This window comes from Psammomys obesus, unplaced genomic scaffold (assembly GCF_907164565.1).
Source record: "Psammomys obesus unplaced genomic scaffold, mPsaObe1.curated_primary_1811, whole genome shotgun sequence".
NCBI lineage: Eukaryota > Metazoa > Chordata > Mammalia > Rodentia > Muridae > Psammomys > Psammomys obesus.
Window position 1 is genome coordinate 12,342,532 of NW_026592890.1, and position 22,894 is coordinate 12,365,425.

A 22,894-nucleotide genomic window follows, 5' to 3' on the forward strand; every position below is an offset into this window, starting at 1 on the left:
ACGAGTATACCTTCTGCATGATACAGGGAAATCTCTCTTGCCCCTGTGTCGTATTTTAAATATCTCCACCTCCATCATGGATAGCCTCTTCAGGCATGAGCTGGAGATGAGGAAAACGCACTGAAAAGAATTATTCTCCAAGGGATAACGTGCTCTGTGCAGGAGCACGAAGGCGTTCGAACCATCCACCACCCATGACAAAGGACTGAGAGGAAAAAAGTGTGAGTGGAAGAATGGCAGTTCTGCCACTGATAGAGATGTTCAAGAGGAATGAAAGGATGCCACCAGGATGATGAGGATGGTGTCTGTAGAATGGGCATGTTTCATGTAACACACATGCCATATCTGACCCCGTCATGGTTACAGCATGAGCACCTGGCAGTTTCTATGCATGAATTATGTTTGGCTTCATCACAGTGATCACTGTGTTTCCGGCACACCTTTTGAAAACCTTCCAATGTCCTCTAACACACACAGTCCCTGACATGGCAACCACATGCGTGCCTGCGCGCGCATATATGTATTGTGTGCGTATGCGCATGTTTGTGATTCATGTGAGTCTCTAGAAAACATACCTAGGCAGGAAGTAGGTCCATAAAACAGTTGCACTTTTGTTTAGAAAAGCCCCCGGGGGGCTGGAGCGACGGCTTAGGCATTAAAGGCTAGGCTCACAACCATAAATATAAGAGCAGCCCCCAGGAAATTTCAAGAGGCACAAACTGTGGGGTGGCTCACCACTCTGTTAAGCTTTGTTCAGTTGAGCTTTTGTATCCATTTGTCAAATTTGTGGTGTTAGATGTTCACTGAACCAATTATTTTTTTGATATAATTTTTATTTTTTATATTAATTACAGTTTATTTACTTTTTGTGTCCCAGCTGTAGCCCCCTCCCTCATTCCCTCCCAATCCCACCCTCCCTCCCTCATCTCTTCCCTGCCCCTCTCTAAGTCTACTGATAGGGGAGTTCTCCTCCCCTCCCATCTGACCCTAGCTTATCAGGTCTCACCAGGGCTGGCTGCAATGTCCTCCTCTGTGGCCTAGGAAGGCTGCTCCTCTCACAGGGGGCTGGGGAGGTCAAAGAGCTAGCCATAGAGTTGATGCCAGAGACAGTCCCTGTTCCCCTTCCTAGGGAACTCACTAGGATACTGAGCTGCCATGGGCTACGTCCGAGCAGGGGTTCTAGGTTATCTCCATGCATGGTCCCTGGTTGGAGAATCAGTCTCAGACAAGCCCCTGTGCCCAGATATATTTGGTCCTTGTGGAGCTCCTGTTCTCTCCAGGTCTTACTCTGTTTTCTTTCATATGATTCCCTGCACTCTGCCCAAAGTTTGGTGATGAGCCTCAGCATCTGCTTTGATACACTGCTATGCAGAGTCTTTCAGAGGCCCTCTATAGTTGGCTCTTATCCTGCTTCTCATTTTCTCCTACTTCCAATGTCCATCCTATTTGTCTTTCTTCTTCCAATTATTAAACACAAGAACAAAAATTAAGGTAAACCTATTCTAGAAAAATTTGTTGTTTCATTTATATCTGTAATTAAATTTAACATATATTTTCATGTATTGTGTGTGTGTGTGTGTGTGTGTGTGTGTGTGGAGAGAGAGAGAGAGAGGAGGTTGACATCGGGTGTCTTTGGTTGCTATTAACCTTTTGAAACCAAGATTTTCAGTGGACCTGGCACTCATGCGCCTGGCTAGCCATTGACTCCACAGATCTTTCTTCCTCTGCCTTCCTGGTGCTGGCATTACAAACACACCTTATCATTCCCTGATTTTTTTTTTTAACCTGAGTGGTGGGCGCTCAAACTGGTGTCCTCACATGTGGTAAGGAAAGTACTGACTGAGCCATTTCCCCAACCCCAGTACCTAGCTGTTGTTTTCTTTTTGTAGTGTTGGGGACTGATCATGTGACCTTGTGTTTACAAAGCTGACACACCAGCACTAAGATATGTTGCTATCCCTTCGCATTTAGCTTTAATCTCTATGAGTAGAAAAAAAAAATGGACTGGATATTTATGAAATTGAGAAAAATACATAAAAAACTATAGATGATCTTCAGAATGTCCACATATTGCCGAAACTGTTGTGAAGAATTGAGTCTATCTCCTGAGTGCTGCCACGTGGGACGCCTCCGCTGATGCCCTTCTTGGTCACCTCACATTTCTGTTCTCATTTTTCCTCCTTCATCTTCTTCATCTTCTTCTCCCTGGCTTTTCCCTTTTGCAGCAAACACTTTGCAAACAGCCCTGTATTCCAGGTGTTCAACAATCCCATAAGCCACCATGGCCACACTCAAGACACTGAAGAGAATGTAGAGTTTGGTGTTCACACACAGAAATGAGCTGTACCCAAAGGCAATGACAAACCCCAGGGCTTCCCCAAGGCGGTAGTTGGCAAAAGCAGCTTCTTTGTTCTCTTCAAACAGGACGCCATAAAGAGCTGTGGAGGAGAGACTAGAGTGAAAATGCTGTGCAAGACTTAAACAGAGCTGGGGAGTTGGCTCTGTGGGTTAAGTACGCGGGTGCAAGCACGAGTTTGGACTCCCAGGGTCCAAGGTAATCCCAGTGCTGAGAGACAGAAGGGGGAATATTTCCAGGGTTCCCTGCCCAGCTGATCCAGCTGAATCAGAGAATCTGTCTCAGAAAATAAGATGGAGGATGACTAAGACAGCGTAGACCCCTGATTTCCACATGCATGCATACACATGTGAATGCACATACATGTACCCAGGGCACGGACACCACATACATACACAAAACACATCCACATACATATAGCACCCATAGATAGATGCACAGACGTACACAAAGACCTCAAACATAGCCCATTATAATCCTGAACATAGTTTGGCCATTGCCAGTTTTTTTTTTTTCTTGAAAAGGAAAATCGGGATATTTTTCTTCTTCTAAAAAAAAAAAAAAAAAAAGGTAAAAATAACAGCACAGAATTATGCCGACAAGTCAGCTGATGTCCTCTGGCAGCGGGCAGCATAGAAACATGGGAGTCACAGGCCATCAGCTGCTGGAGGGAGTGGCCGGTCCTCACTCTGAGGATGAAGAAAGGTGAGCAAAGAATTCAGTATGCGTTGTGGAGTTGGTGACCTCCTGAGCCAGATTTGAGAGTTCCGTGAGAAGGGGGTTGAGGGAAGGATTTTTAAGGGGGGAAACCAAAAGAAGACTTTCAGCATGTACTCAAATAAGCCAAAACTGGTCTGTTCTGCCAAGTGGTTAAGGCATCACAGCGTTAGATGGGCTGGAACTCCTCTTCAGTCCCCAGGACTACAGAGAAATGAGTTTAGTGCCCAGCCTGTAGGGGGGGGGTTGTTTTGTTTTGTTTTGTTTGTTTTGTCACAGCAACTCACACAGCCTGATAACTGCTACAGACAAAGTGAGTCACTTTTGCTTCCCTTGCAGGGAGGGGGCATTTTTGATGGGTCTCCATGGGAGCTGCAAGAATCCCACTGTACCACATGGCAGAGTGGCAGGTGCGTCTGGGAAGGAAACTCTGAGACAATGGCAGGCCCTGGTGATTCCCCATGCTCTGTCCCTGCCTCAGATTGCTGTGTCAGCCCAGCCAGCTCCTACTCAAACAACTCCCCTCCTCACCAAGACCAACCTCAGGCCCTGCATTGCCTCTAGAAACTTTGCTTGACTTCCCACTATGGGCCCGGGATGCAAGACCCTCAGATGGAGGACCTGGAATAGAGAGTGCCAGGAGGGAGTGCCCTGGAATTGATGACTGTGGGTAGAAAGGTCCAACGTGGAGGATCCAGTGCCCAGGGTAGAGATGTTGGAGAGTAAGAACTCTATCACTGATAACTGTGGTGACTCAGAATGATCCATCTAGCAGCTGGACCAGCAGAAATGGCCCTGTCCCTTCCTCTCTGCCAACACAGTGCCATCAGCTGAAGCTACATCCCAGACATCCAGAGAATCTAAGGATGTGGATGCATCACCACAGCTGCCTTTCCAGAAGTCTCATGGCCCTGGGCAGAGCAACCACCTTCCCTTCAGGAATGCCTGTTAATCAAGCAAGCCCCAAGGGAGAGATGTCTGCAGCAGCTAAACCTAGACAGAAAGGGGAGGAGATGTGATGTCCATTTGTCCACATTGCTATCAACTAGACAGACAAGAGGATGGGAGGCACGTGAGAAAACAGGCATCCACACCAGCAGTATCTAGATGGATGAGTGAGGGGGCATGGCAAGCATGTGACTGTCTCTCTATTAACTACACAGACATGGAGGTCAAGTGCAAGGCAGGACCCAACAGGGGATCCTAGAGCCGGAAATGAAGGCTTGTGGTAAACTGGAGAAATCTTAGGATATCTGCCCTTTGTGAGCCAAAGTGAACCCGTGTCCTGATAGCACCTTCCTTTCTCTGATAATGAAGGGTGGTTAGCAGTGGGAGACTGGATACTGGTCTCTGCAGACTTGGTACTGTCTCTGCAGCTTGTCTATAAACATAAAACTGTTGTGAACTAACCTGTTTGCTTACAAAGAGATTTGTTTTGCTCTCAGACTCAGCCTGACCTGTCTGCCTCATCTGCTCAGGGCACTCAGGGTTGAAGTGACTGAGACGCCAATTCTAGTCCTTAGATGAGGTGATGTGATCAGCAAACAGGCATCTCGGCCGTTGGGAAAGCAGGTTAAACAAATGGGGCACTCAGACGAAGCCAGACTTCATGCACTTATGAACTTGAAAATAGCCCCTTCAAGCAGCTAACAGGGCAAAGCGTATTTTTAGATGAAACATTCTGTGTCTTAAATGCAGTTCAGTGTGGCATGTGAGGGTTGCCATAGCAACTGCATCCATCCTCCCTCAGCTGTCAGACTGAATGAGTACATAGTCAGATTCGCTGCTGGGAGACTGAAGAAATTCCCAGAGCCCTCGGGGTTACCCAGCCCCAGCAAGAGGAGCAAGCGTCTAAGTCCTGTGACACATTGTTAAACTGAGGGTGGGCAAAAAATGGTGACTCAGCGAGAGGTGGGCTGAGCTTCATTCCGTTCTGTGAATTAGAAGAGAGCATATTGCCACATCTGTCCTCTGTGTGTTTATATGCACGCATGTGCAATCGGAGGCTAGAGGAGGGTGTTGAGCATCCTGCTCTAAAACTCCCAACCTCATTCCCTTGAGACAGGGCCTCTCCCTAGAACCTGAGCTTTCTGTTTCTCTGCTAGCGTGTCCTCGCCAGCAATCCTCAGCAATCCTCCTGTCTCCGCTGTGCTGGGTTACAAGTTCTGTCTTGGGGATCTAATGCCCTCCGATGACTCAGGTCAGCAGCAAGTGCTCTCCCCCACTATGCCATCTCCCCAGCTCCACACAGCCCTGTTCTTGAGATGCGGCCAAAGCTACATACAACTTTCCATGTTGAAAAGGAGCCACCAGCCATCTGGATGTCCTGGGGATGTGCTGTGCTGGGGGGATCTGGGGGGAGCCAGCTGCAGAGACTCAGCACCCAAACAGCACACTCCTCACTGGGGTGTCTGCAAGCACATGCTTTCAAAGAAAACTGCCTCCTGAGAAACTGGTTTATCTTCTAACAACAAAGACAACAAAAATTGCACTCTTACCTGTACAAAAAGATTAAATTTCTTTCATTTTAAATTACCAGACTTTATTCAACAGAGTCTTTGTTCAGGTCACTCACTGGACTTGAGAGCTCATGACATACAATGTTGGGTCTTAGGTAATTTGCAGAGTTTAACCAAAGTGCTCTGAGTATTTCATGCCCATATAAAGAAAGGGAATGTCAAAGCAATTGTCCGTATATGTCAGAGAGAAAGAAAACAAAGTGTTTTGCTGCCATAACTTTAAACCTCTACAGTGCTAGAATTGGAGATAAAGCAGGCTGTCTTTCCAGGTGCTTTCCTTGCTTCCTTAAATGCTTTTGAAAATTCAGTGAGCTCACAAAGTTGTCAGCATGCAGAGAGTGAGACTCCATGGGTATTTCATGGAATTCTCTCAGGCCTGTGTGGGGTTTGATGAAATTTCTCTCTGGCGCTGACTAGATAAGTTGTCTAAAATTCCTAGGTGATCTGTCATGGCTTATAGCTCTGGACTTCCATGAAACGCTAAAGTGAGTTTCTGGTTACCCCTTCCCCACACACTCCCACACACATACGCCCCCCACCCTGATCCCATATATTCCTATGAGCAGGAGTGCATCACAGCCCATGAAAAGTCTAGCCGTTTGTTCCTATTTACTGGCTTTTGTCAAAAACAAACAAGCAAGCAAAAGAATAAATGAAAGCACCAAACATACGCTTGCCATTTGGTTGAGCTTCCAACTGTGCTATGGACCCAGCTAGGCCTTTTATACCCAGCCCTTTTAGGTTTATCTAGGGCATTGTTTTTTTCAGCTCTTGTAAACAGACAGCACGTTGGGATTCCAGCTGGGACCAGCTCTGGAGGATGTGGTCTGCCATCTGCAGTGGCATGCTGTGATTATGTGCAGATACACAGGAATGGCTTGGCCTTGCAGCTCTGGCAATCCTGGCCTTAAGCTGTTGCGGTTTTTTTTTTTAGCCAATACCTAAGACTGAATGTGTCCTGAGTATAGACGGGATGGTGCTATAGCAAGAAAAGGGTCATTTATGAACCACACTCATCTTAGGGCTCCCTTGGGGTCACCAATATTTTCCAGACACAGCCCTTCCCTACCTTAGGCACAATCCAGGGCCTTGGGTGTTTGTGGGAGACTTAGGGCTGAGGGTTCCCACCTTGGCCTTATTACATCATTTACAACAACACCCCAATACACACCCTGTCACCTGTCCTGCACGGATATCATCCACACAGCATCCTGCATCCTTCTCAGCCTAGTGCCCTCCTTTGACACCTTCTGACTGTTCTCAGGGTAGAAGCAAAAGCCTCCAACCAATCCAGTGCGAATACCGTAGTGTTTCTCCAACCTTTTCACACCACCGACTCTCCCTGCTGACTCTTGAAGCCTTCCTGGTGCAGGCCCTAGGCCCAGTTCCCCATTCCATAGCCCTTTGGGACAGCACCTTTCCAAAGACATGCCATCATCCTATATCTAGCCATGGCCCTAACTTACTGATCCTCCTGACCTCCTGACCTCCTGACCTCCTGACCCCCTGGCCATGCATTCTAACTGAGCAAGGTCTTCCTTAGGTGGCTTCTACTATGACTTCTTTACATTCACTTCAACTTTCCATCACCAGTCAGTTCTCCAAGACCAAAGGTTCATGTTTCCTGTTTATGGATCTGTTTGGGCCATTGGACCTTCTCACATTTGTTTCGGATTCTGACTGTCCATCAGGAGAATTAACTTCTACCCACAGGTATTTTTCTCCTGTGTCCCTTTCTCCACCTTCTATGGCCTTGTGTCCTCAGGACACAGGGTAACATACATTCTAGTGTTCTGCGGCCCTTGTCTGGATGCTCTGTACACCCTCCTTGCCTTCACTTCCTCTGGTTCCTCATCTGTGCACACCTGTGAGCACTCCAGGGAAACAGCTTGTGCCTCGTGGAGCCCCTTGTCTCACCTGACCTGCCTACCTCACTCAAGCTCAGAGATGAGAATTCACTTCAGATCTAGAGCGTGGTCCTTGAGACCCGTCTGTCTCTCACCTCCCTTGGCTTTAGACCTGCCTTCCGCTGACAGCTTCTACTTCCCATACACAGAGAGATTCGCTTCCACCCTCATGGCTGCCTTCTGTCCCTGCTACCCTCAAGAGAGATGACTGAAGGAGATGGAGGCACTGTGAGCCTGTGCTGGGCACTCACCATTGTTCTGTGTTTGCCACACAGCATCTGCCATTCCCCACAGGCCAGAAAGGATAAAGAACACAGGCAGCTGGGACGTGGTCGGGCTCCACAGCAGGAGGACGATGATGCAAGAGAGCTGAGTGGCCGCACCTTGTCGGGGGTAAGGAGGGAACAAGACAGGGCAGAGGGTCAGGACTGAGATGGGCAGGGCCTCAGGTATCCTCTGTTGAGAATCACCATCCCATCCGCATCCATGTGCCTTTAGCATTTCTAATGCTCCCATGCAATGCTCAGAAACAGGATGAAAGAAAACTCTGGTGTGTGAGTATGTGACTGACTCCAAAAGAGGCCTCTGGACTGTGGAGACCCACACTGGAACATCTTATCGAGGCTGTGGGCTGTGGGACCCCAGCCCCTGTTGTGTGGCTTGTGGACCAGTAACTTTTTTCCCTACAGTGTGAGCTAGGCTCCTAACCAGTATGGAAATGAGAGTGAAGACCAGGAGAAACCTGAGCAGTGATATATCTGGGTTTGTTCCTTGGGGTGTAGCTTCTACGGCAGATCCCTGTGAGGGGGAAATGTGTATTCCCTTTTGTTGGAGGAGGGCAGGAGATGTCAGAGGGAGAGCAGCAGGGAGGCAGGAAAGCAAACCCACAGGGCTTCCTCTTCTAGGCTCCTCAGCAGCTCTCCCTACCCTGTAGGGGCATCTTCATTAGCACCCTGAGCCTATGCTCACTTGTGCGACGACTCACCCAGCACGTAGAGCACAGCTCTGCCTGTGTACTTGGAGATCTTCCCATACAGCAGGGAGCACAGGGAGGTGAAAGCCGAGAAGCAGATCATCACGTAGCCCACAAAGTGGATGCCCAGGGCACAGGTCACATAAGACTGGGGAGAAGCGGAGAGCTCCATTAGCTGTGCGTTTCTACCTCACTACGGTTCCTGTCAGAAGCTGCCACGTGACAGTTGGCATGCTGATGTGGCCCAGGACTTGTTGCTCCTAGCCAGGGAGAGCAACAGTGAATGGCAATGTGGGAGAGGGTCTGCTTTGGACCAGAATGGACAGGCATCTGGGAAAACCCCTTCGACACATTCTTTGCCACAGGTGTGGAACACACTATTTTTCACAAAGTTAACAAGGGCATTGGCAGGTCCCACCATTTCCTATTAGGTCTAAGGACCCTCCATAGATGGCGAGGGAGGCCACTGGGCAGCTTTGACACTTGGCCTCCCTTACTGGTAGAATCAAGAACACTTAAACGAAAGACTGGGAGCAGAATGTGGGCTGCATTCTGGCTGAGGCTGGAACGACATGACGTGTGATGAGGAGAGAGACACTTGCAAACCACCGAAATGTTCTTGATGTTCCCTTTTGAATCTGTTAAAATTGTCCTAAGAGTGGTGCCGCCGGCATCAGGCCTGGCTGCAAAGCACCACAGGGAGAGAAGTCAACCTGGTGCCTGCCTCAGAGCACGAGGGTGATGAAGAAGACGGGAGGATGAAGATGACGAGAAGACAACGACCTGGTACCTATCTGCAAACATCCTCAGAGCGTGAAGAGGAAGAGGGGAGGATGAAGATGATGAGAGCATACAGGACATGGATGGGATGAATGACTATAATGAGTCATTAAGCTCTCCCTTAAGCAGTCCCTCAGCTGCTGCCAGGAGATGATCTCCTTGGGTGTTCCCAGGCCATCAGTTTCCTTGAACCCCTGACAACGACCTATCGGCAAGCCAGCCTCACCTGAGCCTGAGCCGTCCCACTTTCCTGACTGATCAACTTCACTCTTTGGTTGGCAGGTGTGACCCCTTTCTAAACTTTCTTAATAAAGACACAAAACTGAGATCCCTCTCCAATAAAATGAGTGCTGCTGCCTCTGGACAGACCCAGGACACTCAAATATTGTACAAGGTACACTTGCCTGGAGGTAGTTGCAAGTTTATGGAAGTCCAGATTAGGGTGGGGGGCTACCATCTGTCCTGATAGTCTGGAGCACTACCTCTGGCTGAGAGTGAGGACGAGGTAGGAGATTTCCTAGTGTGTGGAGGGCCGAGGCTTAAATGTAAGACCAGGGGATACGGCAGTGATGCCAGCCTTGCCCCCTGTATCTGCACTAAGCCCAGTGTGCACTGGGAAAGAATCTCACACAGGAGGCAGAAGGATTCTGGGGGAAGCGGCCCTCTCCATCTTGCAGCATCGGGGTTCCCCATGAAAACAGATCCTGGGGACAGGCCCAGATAGAAGACAGCAGCTACGACTGCTTCGGCCACTAGAGGACGGCCCACTCTGTGTGTTTCCTGCTTCCTGTGTGGCCCCAGGTCAGGGGAATTGCACAGAAAAGCCAGGTAGTGTGTGAGCGAGAGAGATGAAGGTGGTAGGGCCACCCAGGTTTCTAGACTGAAAGACAGCATATGAAAAGTGGCATGGGAAGGAAGCTCAACACTACTCATGGATTTAACGCCTTCCCCTACGCTTAGCAACAGTGAGAATGCATGGTGAAACCGAGGTTGGCAGAATGAACAGGGGTGTTACACACGGCTGCTAACAGAGACCTTCCACCAGCTTTGTCCTTCGTCGGGAAGACACCTAGCTAGCAGGAAGTCCTTCCTTCGGGTAAGAACTCAGCACTTCTCAGAGATAGATGTCTCAAATCATAGACTCATCTACTGTGGGACCAGGGACACCATGGTCCTGGGACACCCTCAGGTCCCTTTAGGCAAAGCACAGGTGCACGAACCGTGGGCTTCTCTCCTACCCTTGTGTATTCTCCAGCGAGGAACCCTAGTTGGAGCCCACTGTATACTGGCAGAAGGATCAGGAGGCACAGACGCTTGTCTCTAAACAGCTTGAAGGTCGACAGCAATGTGGACCAGAAAGGTGGTGACTTGGTCCTTTTCTTTCCTTGTTTCTTTGGTTTTTCTGCCACGGGCTCAAGAAATATGGCTACCAGTAGGATGGCCAGGACACCGCTGCCTAGAAGGACACACAGACAGTTGTCGGTGCTACCGGGATCAGACACAAGTTCCACCCTCCTCATCTTCATGGACAACTAGCCGTCGGGGAACTAGTGACAAGCTGCCCTCGGTCACATATGTGTTAAGTCAACAGCGAACTTGTGGCTACTTTTTCCTTGAAGACTGTGTCAGTATTGCCATCACACACAGAGGAAAAGCATGCTTTTAAAAGGAATAAAAACAAAAGTCTCCCCAGACAGATGAGGAGAGGAAAGCAAAGCTTGTGTCATTTGAAGAGGGACATAGAAATCTGTTTGTGCATTACACACTCTGAAGGCCCCGGCAGACACGTGCTGTCTGGGAACAGACCTCGGAGAGAGGGTGTGTTCTGAGGGACAGTTAACAGGGTACCATTGGTGTTGGGACCTTTTATTACATTTGCGCTTTGAACCATGTGAAAGGGCTACCTGTGTGTGTGTGTGTGTGTGGAGGGGCGGGGGGAATGAAGCAAAACAGGAACCCAAAACCATTCATTTCACCCTGAACATTCTGTACATCTACGGCCAAAACGCAACATGCAAATGAATCTGTTTTCACTGTCGGCTCACTTAACTTTCGTCTTCCTGCACAGATACTATGTGGCTGTTCAGACTCATACAGAGGCCCATCTGTCCCCTAGGGACATGAGGTGATGTGAGGTGCCTTTCATGACCTTTTGAGAACTTCTATTCTCCTTTCGGACAAGGGCAGTTCCCCAGGGATTAGGGGTGTCCAGACTCTAGATGTGAGATTCACTCAGAAAGTGTGGGTCGGACTCACTTGGACTGTGCGCTGGTCCCCTTTCAGCAGCTCTCCCAGCACCAATAGCATACTCCTGCCACTCTTTAAAGTGATACAATTTCATCCTGTCTGTCTCACTAATGCCTTTTCCCATCTTGGCCGCAGGCTCCCTTGTGGACACTGAGGTAGGTTGACCGAGTGGTTGTGCCCCAGCCTTACTGAACTGTGGACTTACGAAGCCAGCTCTCTTGAGTTGTTTGCAGAGATGTCCCACCTAGTCTCAGTGCTCGTCATTAACCCCTTAATTAACACACTTACACCACAAAAGTCCAGATCCCTTCAAAGCTTTCTGTAGCCCAGCTAGTTTCCCTCCGGTGTCACTTTAACACAAGATTTCAATGGCACTGATTAGGTTGGGAGGTTGGGCGGTTCCTGCCATGGGCACTTTTCAGTCACCCTTTAAATGAACATGTGTCAGGGCATGCGAAGCACTCTGCCTTTCTGACCATCTCGATGTCGGCTGTGGGTAAGTCTGAGAAAGCGTGTGTCCCTTCTCCACAGACGGTGGGAAACTCCTCCTCCAATCTCACCTTGCAGCCAGGGACTGCAAGGTTGGAGTGGTCTAAAGAACACCATCTCTGACGAGATGCAGTAAGAGCCCGTAAGTGGCAGGTCATAGACTCGGAAGCCACATTCTCTACTCAGGGGGGGTGTGTCCAATGCCAAGTGGCCCAAGACCTTCCAAGGCACGAACTGGTGTCATGGAAATGAGACAGTGCATTCTAAAGACATACCACAAGAAACTTCATTATGAATGTAATGTGCAGAAACCTTGGAAGGTCGCCAGGGAGATGGCACTCTGGGCATTACAGCTCGTTTTTATCATATCTTATTTGTTTATGGTGACATGCTGAAAATAGAGTCATAGAAAATCTCCAGGTATCAGAATAATGTGATAATCTCCACCTCGCCTGGTCTCCTTGCCTAAGCCACGTGACCTGCTACATAGGCAACAGGATTCTCCAGGCAGCTGGATTTATCCAGTGTGTAAATGATGTGTGTGGATGGAAGGTGTTGCCAGAGAATGTACTGAAAGGGACCTGTGGGTGTGCCACCCTGTGGGAGACCCAAAAGGTTACAAGTGAGGAGCTATAGAATTGCAAAAACCACACCTGCCTGTGGCCTGGGCTTCCTTGAGAACCTGGATGGATATTATACAGTCTGCGGGACAAGACCTAAACACCCTTTTATATACATATATAGCTAAAGTTCTACTGAAATGAGTCATGCTCGTTCTTCAGTGTTGTGCGTGGCTACCCTCCCCCCACAAAGACAATAGGGAGTGATACAGTGAGACCATGTGATGCTCGAGGCCTTAATTATCTACTTCCTGGCCCTACCAATCAGAAAAAGTACCAGCCCAATTGGAGAGCATTGCCCTTTCACACACACACACACACACACACACACACACACACACACACACACGTTCTCTAGGACTGTCTAAGAATGGTGGAGAGGGGACAAGGGATAGCAGTTTATCCCAGTAGTTTTTCCATAGCTGTCTGGCCTCTGTACTGCAGAAAGGGAATGGGGGAGGATACTGAGAGAGCACAAGCCACTCGACCCCTGCTGTCCCCATCACACATTAGTGTAAACAGGATATCTGCTAAGCAAATGGACAGATTGCAGATGATCAAGGACAGTAGAAACAGGGAAGCCACCTGGAGCACCTGACTCCCACTCTTCTGCCCACACCGTCATCCTAGAACTGCGTCCCCATATTGCACGGTCACTGGTGGCTCTGCTGGATAGCACTGGCCACTGAGTTGGCGTTCAGCGATTAGCAACTGATACTGGCCTAGTCCTATAACTGGCAGGGGTTTGCTTCATTTATTAAAGGGCAAGCACAAACATCATCCCCACTACAACAAATGATAAGAGTGCATCCCCCACATCTGGGGAAATCACAGGGACCAGCTGAGTCAAAGTGTGATGGAAATGCACTGTCCTGGGAATGCCATCACAATCACTGGCATCTTTTCTGCCAGGTAAGTGTGGCAGGGGTTTCTCTGGAGAATGTTCATTTATGGGCTGGAAAGGGACCTTGACCACAGTAAGGGGTTGGGCATTTGTACGTACCAGTGTAGATGCCCAGCAGTGTGTAGATTAGCTGTTGGGAGGGGCGGTGGGTGACATTGGTGGCCTCTGGAGCCATCGGGCAGTCGTTGGCTCCACAGGACGTGAGCTGTCCCTGTGAGACGGGTCCTATGAAGTTGGAATCAAGAAGATGAGGTGAGAATTCTAATAGCTAGTTAGGATGCTTAAGACTTCCTAAAAATCGGCAGTGAGAGGATGGTCACCTGTGGCCAGTGACTTCGTGTCTTTTTATTTATTTTTATTTTTTTAGAAAGCGAATGGTTACATGTTAAAAACAATGTGTGGGGGTCTGGAGAGTTGGATCTGAAGATAAGGTTACTGGGTGCTCTTTCAGAGAGCCTAGGTCTGGATCCCAGCACCCACACTGTGGCACACAACTCTTGTTGTGGTAACTCTTGTGCCAGAGAATCAATTCCTTCTTTGGCACCTGAAGGCAAGCGCATGCATGTGGTGAACAGACATAGGTGCAGAAAAAAAACACCCATATCCATAAAATAAAAATAAATAAATCATATACATATATGCACATATAGATATAATGTGTGGAGAGAGAGAGGTGGTTGGTTCAGGGAGAAATATGTACACACACACACACACACACACACAGACAGACCCAAGTTGAAACTACTTTGATAGTTAGTGTTGTCAGCTTGCTGGGGTCACATAGGAGACAAGCCTTTGGGCACATCTCTTTTGTCTAGGTTCAGTTAGCCAATGGGGAGGCCATCTCATTACTCAGGGATAGAGTAGCCTGGCTGTATCTAAGCAAAGCCTATGGCCTTTCACCTGTGTTCTCCCCGTGTCCTGAAAGGAGAAAGCAGGTTTGTGAGCTTCCCATCAGCACATTGCCGGGGAGAAGCCAGACTCAGAGCCAGGATGGAGGGAAAGAAGTCATCCTAATCCAGAGCCTGTCACTTCCAGAAAACTCTTCTGTAAGAGTGAGAGACTGAAACCCCCCAGCCTGAGAGTAGCATGAAGTCCCTGCGTGGGTGGGGTTGGGGGAAAACAGACATGGAACATTCCCCCCGTCATTGGACAAGGGGTCTGAGAAATGGTTATAAACACCAGTTTATGGGTCAGTTTTATAGGAAGATGAGTCATGTAAATTCTTAGCAGCTCCAGGGACCCATATTACGTTTGCAGGAGTTTGGAAGTGCTAAGTTTTCCCATGACACCTGAAGGGACTTTCTCCAGTTGGGAAGTATGGCTCTGGCAAACCTTTCCCTTCTCCCCAATTCCCTTTGCCTTGCTGAAAATAGATTCCATTCCCAAAGCTAGCTCCCAAGGGTCTGTTCCCTTATTTGTCCACTTACTTCTCCTGAGGACTACCAAGGTCCAACTATCAAAGTATTAAAGTCCAGCAATCAAAAGCCCCCTTTGACTTACCTAATTAACATGCCCATTTAAAATTAAACACCTTGTCCTAATACAAGGTTTCCCCATTTACCTTTTTAAACTGCCATTTTCCTGTGAGACACATTTGTCTCCTCTCTATCCAGATACAGTTCTTTGTCCCATCCCCTTACTCTGAGACAAATACCCCTTTTCCTGTCTCCCTTGCTCCTATTCTCCCTTCTCCCGTGGTCCCTTCCCCTTCTCACTTTTCCTGCCTCTTGTCTTTGTCCCTTATCCCTGCCCTCTGTTCCTCCTGGGCAAATAAATCTTTGTGCTGATAGCATGGGTCTTGGGGTATCTTGAGTTGACTTAGAGCTTCCCAAAGAGCCCCCAGCCTCCACAGGGTATCTGTGGAAAGACTCATCCTTCTGACTGTCCCCAGAGGGGCAGGACCACCTGCCTCCGGAGTAAGGGCAGGTATATAGATGGAATTGGGACTTTACTTAGCTGCCATGAAGACTTGATTATTCCAAGGCCACTCGGCCTTTATGCTTTACCTTCACTGTGTGTCCGGCCAAACACCAATGAGGAAATCAGGTTGCCCCACACTCCGGATGATTGGAATATAAGAAAGAAGATGCCAAAGTACTGGTTCACCACATCCTTGCCAAGCTTTCCCACTTTCTCCGCTTGCAAATTTCCCAGGATGGTGAGGTAGGTAGACTGAGCTGACCACAGAGGGCCTGCACCCATTCCCAGCAGGATGGAGGTAGAGATCAGGGTGTACCTGCAAAAGACCGTGGAGGAAGGAATCAGGGTGTGTCCACACAGACTGGTGTGATGCCCTCTGCCCTGTTCCCAAAAGCTAAAGGTTCAGGGAATGAATTGTTGGTCCCCTTGCTGGCTGAATCTCCATGAGAATCCTCTACATTAAATTCTCTATTGCCATGAGGGGGAAAAAGATGTGTTGGGGTGTGTGTGTGTGTGTGTGTGTGTGTGTGTGTGTGTGTGTGAAAGTGAGGCCCCAGGAGAGACCCTAAGAGAGGCTCAGCTCTGAGGTCAGGAGCATGAGAGGAAGCCATACTTCTATCCCTCCACAGAAGCTCAGTGGGAGGCATTCTAACTTCTAACTTGGCAGCTGAGAACAGTGGTCTGCATGAGAGTGCAAGGCACATACACACTGGGGAGGCTAGCTAGAGGGGCTGTACCAGTTGGCGTGGAAGTTGCCCAGGCAGAAGGTCACGTAGCAGCACATGGAGCCTACAATGGTCCACTTGCAGCCACACCTCTTGATGAGGATGGGCGGAAGGAACATGGAGGACAACAGCACAGAGCTATAGAGGGTGCTGAGCGTGGCCACCCCCAGGCCATCCTCACTGTAGAGGCTGCTCTGTGGAAGAAAGACAAAACATCAGAGGAGGGGACAACTGATGGAACTGGGTCTGGTGAGAAAACAAGGTATGACTGGGTGCTGGTCCCAGGCTCAGGGCCACCTCCAAACCCTGAGCCACCATACACCAGCCTTCTTACACAAGGACACTCAGTAAAGGCAAATAACGCCAGCTTTAGCTTCCGACTACCAGAGAGAAGGCAGCTGGGGCTCAGAAATGGTCGCTTCAGCTGGACTTGGGCTTCCAGCCTTAAGACTGCGGTGGGAGCAGTTCTAGGGGGAACCTCAGAGAAGACCCACTCAGAGCGAAGACAGGATGACCACCATCCAGAGCTCTGAGCCATTATTTCAGGAATACTTGGCATAATGCTGATGTAAACCCTAAGGTCAAATTTCAAACCAGATCCACACAGCTCAAGAGCCATCTCTGGATTTTATGCTCAAAGAACCAGCAGTACACTTTATTCTTCTATCATTTGTAAGAGAAAATGAATGAGAGGAGAAAAGGAAGAAGAATGATGAAGAGAAAGAGGAGAAAGGGAAAGAGGAAGAAGTTCCAGGAAGAGGGAGAGAAGCAAGCCGAGAGAAGAAGAGGAGTGGTGAGGAGGTTGAAGGGAGGAGAGGAAGGAGGAGGAAGTGGAAGAGGAGAAGAAAAAAGATGAAGAAGGAAGAAAAGGAAGGCAAAGAGGTAGAGAGTAGCAGGAAAAGGAGGAGGAAGAGCAGGAGAGGAATAAGAAGCAGGAAAGAAAAGACAAGGAAACTTCCTCTTCCCTGCATCATGCTACCTGTCCCCTCACATGGGTCAGCTGCACCCAAGAGACACTTGTACCTTCCTCCAGTCAGTCCCTGCAATCTCTATCATCTGTTTAAAAGATGGAGTAAAGCACCTCTCTGAAGTTGGATCACCTGGGTGCCTCCTGTGTATTGATAGCTGGAAGCACGGCTCGACCTGGCCCTTTGACAGTTTTGTCCGGGGTACTTGACTCACATCCAACAGCCTGCCTGCTTTGCATCTCTAGTGAAATGCTGACTGCACTTGTCAATGTTGGGATTTCTCTACCACCCACACACCAAAGCAAACTAGGGGAGGGACATCTGTGACTGACAAACGCTACCAACTGCAGACCACTGAAAAGGAGGGCAGACGTCAAAATCTATAGCAGAGTCAGCATTTCAGAAGCTAATGACTTTTTCCACATGAAGGCCCACACTCAAGTGTCTGGGTTGGCATGTGCTAGGCAAGCTCATCTATGCAGATACATAAAAACAAGTACATGTATGTGGCACACAGTAGACCTAATCACACAAACATATATGACATTCTTTCAATCAGGCCAAGAAAAGGCTGGGAAGTACTCTCCACTAGGAGGCCACACAAAAGTCAAAGCCTCTGCCAACTTCAGTTGGTGTACACACAGGAGCTGTTAGAAACCACAGAGGAGAGAAAGAGAGAGAGAGAGAGAGAGAGAGAGAGGAAGAAAGACAAAAGAGAGCCCATTTTTACTGTCGTTACCACAGGAACAGTTGTCAAATCTTCCCCAGGCCCACATGACCTCCGCAAACCCCAGTCTCTTGAAGATGCTGCTTATTTTTCATGCAGACTCGCAGGCGAGCAGGGAGGATTCCATAAATGTTCAAAATGCAGACAACTTTGTCAAAGGTCATAGTTTTGCTTAAAGCTTTTGTAAGGTCGAATGAGGATTAACACACTTATGTTTCCATCCAACGACAAAGCCCAGGGCACATAAAATCCAGGGGCTTCCTTTGTCTCTTTTTAACCACTCAAAGGCAATGCGTCCTGCCAAACCAGCCCCTTCTCCTTCTTGCCCCAGGGTCACACACACCTGGACTGGGGAGCTCTGGAGTCACTCTGGAGGAATGTGAACAAGCCTAAATCCTGTAGGACTTCATTTGAGGAAAAAACAAAAAAAGGTCCAGGAAGTTGTGTGGGAGAGTGTACTGAGGTGAACTGGGTAACAAGACGAGAACATCTCACCTGTAGATTCTGCAGACCCCCATAGGCAAGGAAGAGGAAGAAGAATCCACAAGAAACCACCACGACATTCTTCAGGCTCCTCTCCATTATGCAGACAGAGGTGTCAGTATCAGTGGATGTCAGTGGAAGAGCAAGCTTGTTGCCCCCTAAAAGACACCAATCAGAGAGCAGGAAGTGGAGCCTCTACCAAACAGCCCCATGGATCTCTTTGAGTTAGACGTAGGTTGGCCGTTAAGGCTGTGGACAGTTCATGGGCTAGGTTTTGCAGGACTGAGTCCACATTATGCTCCCTCTCTGGGAAAAGATTGCGACTCTTATCAGCTCCTCTGTGATTTCCCCCCCATTCCTTTCAGATAGGAATGTCACATTCTTGTACACATGATAGTACCTTGTATATCCAGAGAACTTGCCACACGTGCAGAACACGGAAAATCCTTCTGTCCTAAAACAACAAAGCAAAATACATCAACTTTTAGACTCCTCATCCAACTTCTGTAAAACAGGTACTGTGGTAGGATCCAGGGCCAAAGACTTAATCGTGCGAAGACATGTGATTTCACAATGTTGCGATGATGTCTTCAGTGTTGTAGTAACTCATCCCACACAGAGACCAATTTTATATGCAGCGTTTGGAGCATAACTAATTAGCATTTGAAACCTAGGTCCCATTATAAGAGAGCAAAGCCCAGGAATTCATCCCTGAGCTGTGCTGGCTGACTCAGCCACTGCCAGTCATGTGTAGCCACTGAGTTCTTAAGATATAGCTGACTGGGGAGCTCAGTGGTCAGGAGCACCAGCTGCTCTTCCAGAGAACCCCAGTTCAATCCCCAGCACTCACATGGCAGCTCACAATTGTCTGTCTGTAACAGTTCCAAAGGATCTGATTCCCTCACACAGACATACATGCAGGCGAAACACCAATGCTCTTAAAATAAAGAGAAATAAATTTAGCCAGGCATGGTGGCACATATCTGTGATCCCAGCATTCAGGGAGGCAGAAGCAGGCAGATCTCTGTGAATTCGAGGCCTGCTTGGTCTACAAAGTGAGTCCAGGACAGCCAAAAGTACACAAAGAAACCCTATCCCTATTTCAAAAATAAAAATAAAAATAAAAATAAAAATAAATAAACAAAAATTTTAAAAAAGATATAGCTGGCACTGAATTTGGACTTCATTTAGTTAATTAACACTAACAATTCAGGTGGGCACATGCTGGACAGGCCAGGTCAGAGTGTCAAATAGCGTCCTACATGCTGTATACAAGTCAAATAAGAAACACTCATGCTGGTTTGAGGCTTGATTCACATAGACTTCCAGGTCGGCCAAGGCTACATGGTGAGACCTGCTCTCCACAAAGCACCCTTCTGCCCGTTTGTTAGGAAAGCTGACTGTTTTTTGATTGCTCCCCAGGGCCAGTGTCCTTGGTCATTTCTGCTCAGGATGGAGCAAGCAAGTGAATCTCACAGCCTTGGTAACTGACCACCACCAATAACGGAGACAAGGCTCTTGTAGCTTAGCTGGTTGTAGCTTAGACCGGCCTTGTAGAACACATGGTTTTAAATATTTACTAACCACGGGTTATTATGCCCATACAGACATGAGAGCAACACTAGACTGGCAGGATATTCTAGGAGGAGACTGCCCAGTCAGTGAAGCATTTACCTCACAAGTGTGAGGACCTGAGTCTGCTTCCCCAACCCGTGCAAAAATATCAGGCGTGTGGTGTGTGCTCACAATGCCAGGGCTTCAGAGGTGGAAAGAGTTGAGAAGAGTCCCTGGAACTCGCTGGCCAGCCGGTCTAGCCTAATTGTGAACTCCAAACCAATGAGAGAGCCCGTCTCAAAAGAGTTAGCGTGCCTCAGGATGACACTCGAAGTTGTCCAACAGCTTCTACAGGAGGCTGTGAGAGTCCAAGAGGCTCACAGTGTAGAGAGCCCTGGAACCACCCTAACCCATCATAATCCCAGCAAATATCAATAAGACAAGGCGAACTCAAGGACCATGTAAAGGAATGCAATAGTTAGCATCACATGGGCTTTTGCAAACTAACTAAATGTCTTCTTTTATAACAGTTGCCATTATCATGGTGTCTCTTCACAGCAACAGAACACTCAGGCAGGGAGGAAATGGTTTGGCTCACTTCACAACTCTCGGGTCTCACTCCATCACTGAGGGGAGTCAGGGCAGGACCGTGGAGGTAGGAGCTAAAGCAGAGGCCGCAGAGGAACACTGCTTGCTGGCTTGCTCCTTCTGTTAGCTTTCTTATCCATCTCAGGGTCAGCTTTTCCTGGTGCCACCACTACAGTGCCCTACAACTCCTGTGGAGGTGTCTTCTCAGTTACGATCCCCCTTCTCATGTGACTCTAGCTTAGGTAAAGTTAATAAACAAAACCACAGCAACCAGAACAGCACCCACACGAGGCTTGAGTAAAGCTGTGATCACTTACTGGAGAGCAAATGAAGGACCCAATACTCCGTGAGGACCTCAGGGGAGAAATATCCTTTAACCTCGGGACTCCAGGTGATGCAACTCACGAGCCATCAGGGGCCACTGTTCTGCTACTGCCAAAAGCAGGGACTTTGACCTTCACAGTCACATTAACCAGTAAACCCACCCCCAGAAGCTAAAGACCGCACCTAATTTGAGGAAAGTCTAAACAATAGCTTGCTCTTTGCGGGAAGACCTCTCGTGAGCAAGCTACTGTGAGCTTTCTTGGCATTCACAACTGAACTCTAAAAGCACCAAATAAACAGTCATTGATTCTATTAATTTTTCTTCAGGAGAATGAAACATGCATATTCCAAGAATGGGGGTTACCACTCTCTTTAGGAATTCTGGAATTCTTATGCTCCAGGTGTAAGCATACTCCATGCCTCCAACTCTTCCCACCTTTGCATCTGTTTAACTGCAGCTTTGGAAGAGTGGTCCTTAGTATTGTGTGCCTGCAACCAGAGACGACTGCCAACCCCACAGTGTGTCACAGCAATAGCCTGGCTAAGCATAACGACCTCCTGAGTGAACGGAGAGCTTGCCTGGACATGGTGTTCTCTCAGAGAGGCACGGTCAGAGCCATTCTAGCAAAGGTGTTGAACAGAGAGGTCCTTTGGCTACTTTCCACAGTTTTCCAGAGAGCCCAGACAGACCCATCTTAACAAGAGACAGTAGAAATAGCCCTCACCCTCCCACCATGGAACCCCAGGTCAGCAGAGATTGTGACCACCTGAGAATCTGGGTCTTGTTGCCTTTCAGAGGCTCTAGAGCACGCTTCCACCATTGACATTTGAGTGGCCTGGTGAGCCAGCCACTCTTGACTGTGGAGCCTGCAGAGCCACTGACCGTGGCATCCAGTCCAGCTAAGGTATGGGCACCCTGTACAGAAGGAGAAGGCCAGATCAGGCTCTGGGTCTCAGCCCTACCTTCCTGCTTATACTGCTGCTGTGCCTGGCGAACCAGAGCTCAGGGAGCCATTCATTACCCGACTCCCACTCTCTAACGCCTGACACCAGGCCCGGCTTTAGAAAACACCTGTGCACACATTTTGCAAGGTCCAAAATGCTACTGCCTACATTTTGGATAGGACTCTCACAACGTACCCATTCGGTTACACCATGTGCCCAAAGCCACTGAGTTGATGAATCTTTTTAAACTAGTGGCTGCATCATGATTTTAAACACAGGGAAAGTTGCTTCATTGTCAGAGATCCCACTAAGCCCCACAACACCTGAAGTAGCAGCATTTGTCAATAGTTGTCAAATACATGTCTGCAAAGCCCTCATGATTCTGCTATGTGTTTGTTTTTTAATCTCATTATATAATACACACTTATATGTGTATAATACATACACACATATACACATAAGTGGCTGCTGATGGGGCGGCCAGGAGCCTGTGCTCGTGGGGCCAAGTTCCAGGGGAGAAAACAGATACGAGCAAACCAACCAAGCCAATTCAGAAGTCAATCCAGCAAACTCACGTGGCTCTAAGAGCCGGACTAAAGACAGAGCAGTCAACAAAACACATTTAGGGCAGGGGGCGCACATATAAGTCAGTCTCCTCAGGGGCAGCAGAGTAAACCCCACCACCCATGGCAGCTGGGATTCATAAATGTCCCCCAGGGAAGAGTGTCTTCCATCTGGAAGGGAAAGCCTGGGTCTGCAGCATTCGCAGCTTGTCGCCTCAGTGAGGCAGGCAGCTCACTGTGTGCATGAGAGGCCAAGACCTGGACAGATGGGGGACACCCTCACGTGTGTCCGAAGCACTCAGACAGGTGCACACAAGTGGCAATTGAGCTGATGTGTCCTTTGCCTTTTTGTAATTAATCTTTCTGTCACCACAAGCAAAGCCAAGTAGCGTTAAATTATTCTGGGAAAGCTCAAAGGACGAGCCTTGCTCCCACAACATACACACACAACTATAAAGCTAGTACTCTGTCCCGTGCCGGATAAATATCACCCTGTGTCCATTTACCTAGTTTTGTGACCTACTTGCTTCCAATCGCTACATGGCAAACGGCTTCTTGGAGAGTATTAGAATGCCAATGTGG

The 22,894-nt window shown here is 48.5% G+C and overlaps 1 protein-coding gene across 3 annotated transcripts; it reads right to left on the reverse strand.

Moving 5' to 3' along the window:
- Positions 1-2,035: 2,035 nt before the first annotated feature.
- Positions 2,036-22,884, reverse strand: Unc93a (unc-93 homolog A). 3 transcript variants are annotated; one of them, XM_055616120.1, is made up of 10 exons: positions 22,836-22,884; positions 18,739-18,792; positions 18,351-18,496; positions 16,173-16,354; positions 15,522-15,751; positions 13,612-13,737; positions 10,491-10,708; positions 8,485-8,620; positions 7,751-7,882; positions 2,036-2,438 (listed from the first exon to the last, which is right to left on the reverse strand). In XM_055616120.1, exons 3-10 carry the CDS (start codon positions 18,435-18,437, stop codon positions 2,155-2,157), a joined length of 1,395 nt encoding a protein of 464 aa, XP_055472095.1. In that variant the 5' UTR covers positions 18,438-18,496; positions 18,739-18,792; positions 22,836-22,884; the 3' UTR covers positions 2,036-2,154. The 3 variants fall into 3 exon arrangements, with proteins under 3 accessions (XP_055472095.1, XP_055472096.1, XP_055472094.1); XM_055616121.1 differs by having other exon boundaries at positions 22,819-22,864; XM_055616119.1 differs by lacking the exon at positions 22,836-22,884 and adding an exon at positions 20,798-20,866.
- Positions 22,885-22,894: the final 10 nt, after the last annotated feature.